Source organism: Prenolepis imparis, unplaced genomic scaffold, assembly GCF_030444845.1.
Source record: "Prenolepis imparis isolate NDT839.2.m4 unplaced genomic scaffold, iyPreImpa1.0 SCAF_6, whole genome shotgun sequence".
Taxonomy (NCBI): domain Eukaryota; kingdom Metazoa; phylum Arthropoda; class Insecta; order Hymenoptera; family Formicidae; genus Prenolepis; species Prenolepis imparis.
Window position 1 is genome coordinate 15,021,610 of NW_028141164.1, and position 2,458 is coordinate 15,024,067.

The 2,458-nt window shown below is 33.7% G+C and overlaps 1 protein-coding gene across 1 annotated transcript; it reads left to right on the plus strand.

Moving 5' to 3' along the window:
• The first annotated feature begins 878 nt into the window (after positions 1-878).
• LOC145937734 (uncharacterized) lies at positions 879-2,213 on the plus strand. The gene is made up of 4 exons (XM_083041031.1): positions 879-1,362; positions 1,509-1,713; positions 1,797-1,997; positions 2,076-2,213. The coding sequence occupies exons 1-4, from the start codon at positions 1,330-1,332 to the stop codon at positions 2,084-2,086; spliced, it is 450 nt and encodes a 149-aa protein (XP_082897157.1). The 5' UTR covers positions 879-1,329; the 3' UTR covers positions 2,087-2,213.
• The last annotated feature ends 245 nt before the right edge of the window (positions 2,214-2,458 follow it).

Here is a 2,458-nt window from a genome sequence, read left to right on the forward strand (position 1 = left end):
GTGGTTCTAACTTTCGTAAATTTTAAGATATCCGGATAAATTTTTTTACATGAATAGACTATCGTTAAATAATAAGAAAGGATTATGCAATGGCACAAGATTCGTAAAGGACTATGCAATGGCACAAAATTCATTGTTACTGAATTGAAACCTAATCTTATTTATGCGGAGGTTCTGACTGGTCCTGCCCGAGGTCAGATTGTATTCATTCCAAAGATCGATTTCAATACAAATGATTTGGAACTTTTTCAACATCCTGTATTTGCTCATGGTCAATTCTATGTAGCATTCTCGAGAATAGCAAAAAGGCAAAATGTGAAAATTAAGATGAATTAAGCAATCAAGGACATCTCATTGAGGAAAATACAAAATCTTTTACGAAAAATGTCGTTTACAGAGAGATTTTATAAATTAAATAATTTGAAAATGAGAGCTAATAATATAGCGGGTCAACGGTGAATAATTAAACCGTAAAAAAAATCTTTATAAATAATAAAAAATATATAAAATATATGCTAAATAAAATATTTATAATATTTGTAATATTTAAATTAGTGGAAAAACAAATTATGTTCATCCCAGAAAAAAAAACAACACTTTGATAACATTTTCGAGAAAATCAGTAAATGAAGGATAAAAAAATAAAATTTAAAAAGAATTATAAAAATTTAAAAAAAGGGTTATATATAGAAGCTTTGAGGACCGCGCTTCGCGCGGTCCGAAACGCTAGTAATATATATGCTACATGTTTTATAACTTTATTTTGCAACTGAATAGGATATAAGAATTGTACTTGGGTATATGTGTACGTTCAATAATTAAGATATATATATATATATTTCATTAAATTTAAAATTACTTAAATAAGATCAGTTAGAACCAATGCGTAGATGTTAATCGATGAAGGTGTATTATATTAGCTTACATAGACGCTTAATGATAAAATTAAAAAATTCTCTTCCTTTTTTTTGTTTTTTTTTGCGAGGACGCTTTAGTAGTTTGTTAATTTCTTGGGATCGGGGCCGTTAACCTATGTAGGTCTGATATTGCATCCATATGTGTAACTTTTGCTGGGAAAGGTTGTGTTTTAACGTCTCTGGGTAAGAGTTAGAAAGGGCGTGGAAAGTCGTAAACATGTCATAGGTGAAAGTGTATGTGAGTAGAGAGGGAATGGGAGGGAAAAATAAATGGTTTTCCACATGCGGATCAACGAAAAAGAATCGCACAGTCGCATTTTAGTTTTTGCAGTGGCAAGAGTGTCGCGATAAAAGTTGCAATGGAAGTTGAAGTCCCGTGCTCGAAAACAAGGATGGTCATCAAGCGGCTACGATGATTCTGGTGATTGATTTTGATAAGGAGGACGTAAGTAGTTGTTCGTGAATGTGTATGAATCTGATTTATTATTAATATCATTATATCTGATATTAGTGATATTTGATATTTGCTTAGTAAATTGGAACGAGGTGATCGAGATAGGCAAATATAATAATTAAAGGTTTTCTTTCTAGCCCAGCGTCAGTCCTATGGTGCATAGATACACGAAGGTAAAGAGGGAGGATCGGCGAGAAAGAGTGGAAGAGAGGCAGCGCTGGGAGGCTTTCCTGGAGGAGAAAGGGGATGACATTTTCTCCCTAAATAAATTATTCGAGGAGTGGAGCGAGGAGGAGAGATTATTCAGAGAGAGGTTTCTGATCTCTGATGAGATACTCGGGAGTAAGTTCTTTTAAATTTTATGACGCGGTGTGTTAATATGCAATTGATGGTTCGATGTATGTAACCTTTATTTTGTTTGCTAGGAGACGACTGGGATTGTGGACCACGGTGGAGGGTGTGCTTCTGGAGAAACATAAGGGCGATGGATAGGCTACGCGTTGAAAGAAGGGTGCAGAGGATCCTAGATTTCGCGGCGCCAGTGAGGGGGTGCGAGGACGCGGGGTACGGGACCGAAGAGGATTTTGGGGACCCGGTCCTCCATGAAGTAGATAATTATGATGAGGGTAAGTTTCTTTTACTTTGTTTTGCCTTGGATTTATTTCATTGCTTTGACATCATATTATTTTTATGCATTGTTTCAGAACTGCCTTGACAGCGTCATCGATTCAGTTAATTCCGAAGAGCGCGCGCGCAATCACAAAACATATATATACTTTTAATCATTTATAATAATTATTATCATTGAATGTATTTTTAAGTAACTATTCGATTAAGCTTAACTCGATTAAGCTTAACTATTAAAGTTAAGCTTAATCGAGAAACTGTGTTATTCTATTTCGTAATAATTTTGTATGTATATCTACGTAGCTACTAAAAGATTAAAGATACATTTAATCTAGAAAAATTTGTTACTTTTATTTCATACTACCTTCATAAATACTTATATACTCGTAAGATTAGAAGAAACACCGTAGAAGCATTTTATTGTTTACGATTAAGATTCATTAATTAGAAAATATATATA

Bases quoted from the DNA above. Each gene is read 5' to 3' on its own strand.
- LOC145937734 (XM_083041031.1), top strand. From the start codon at position 1,330: ATGATTCTGGTGATTGATTTTGATAAGGAGGAC. The intron at 1,363-1,508 runs GTAAGTAGTTGT...TTTTCTTTCTAG, and splicing joins TTGATTTTGATAAGGAGGAC to CCCAGCGTCAGTCCTATGGT. The intron at 1,714-1,796 runs GTAAGTTCTTTT...TTTGTTTGCTAG, and splicing joins CTCTGATGAGATACTCGGGA to GAGACGACTGGGATTGTGGA.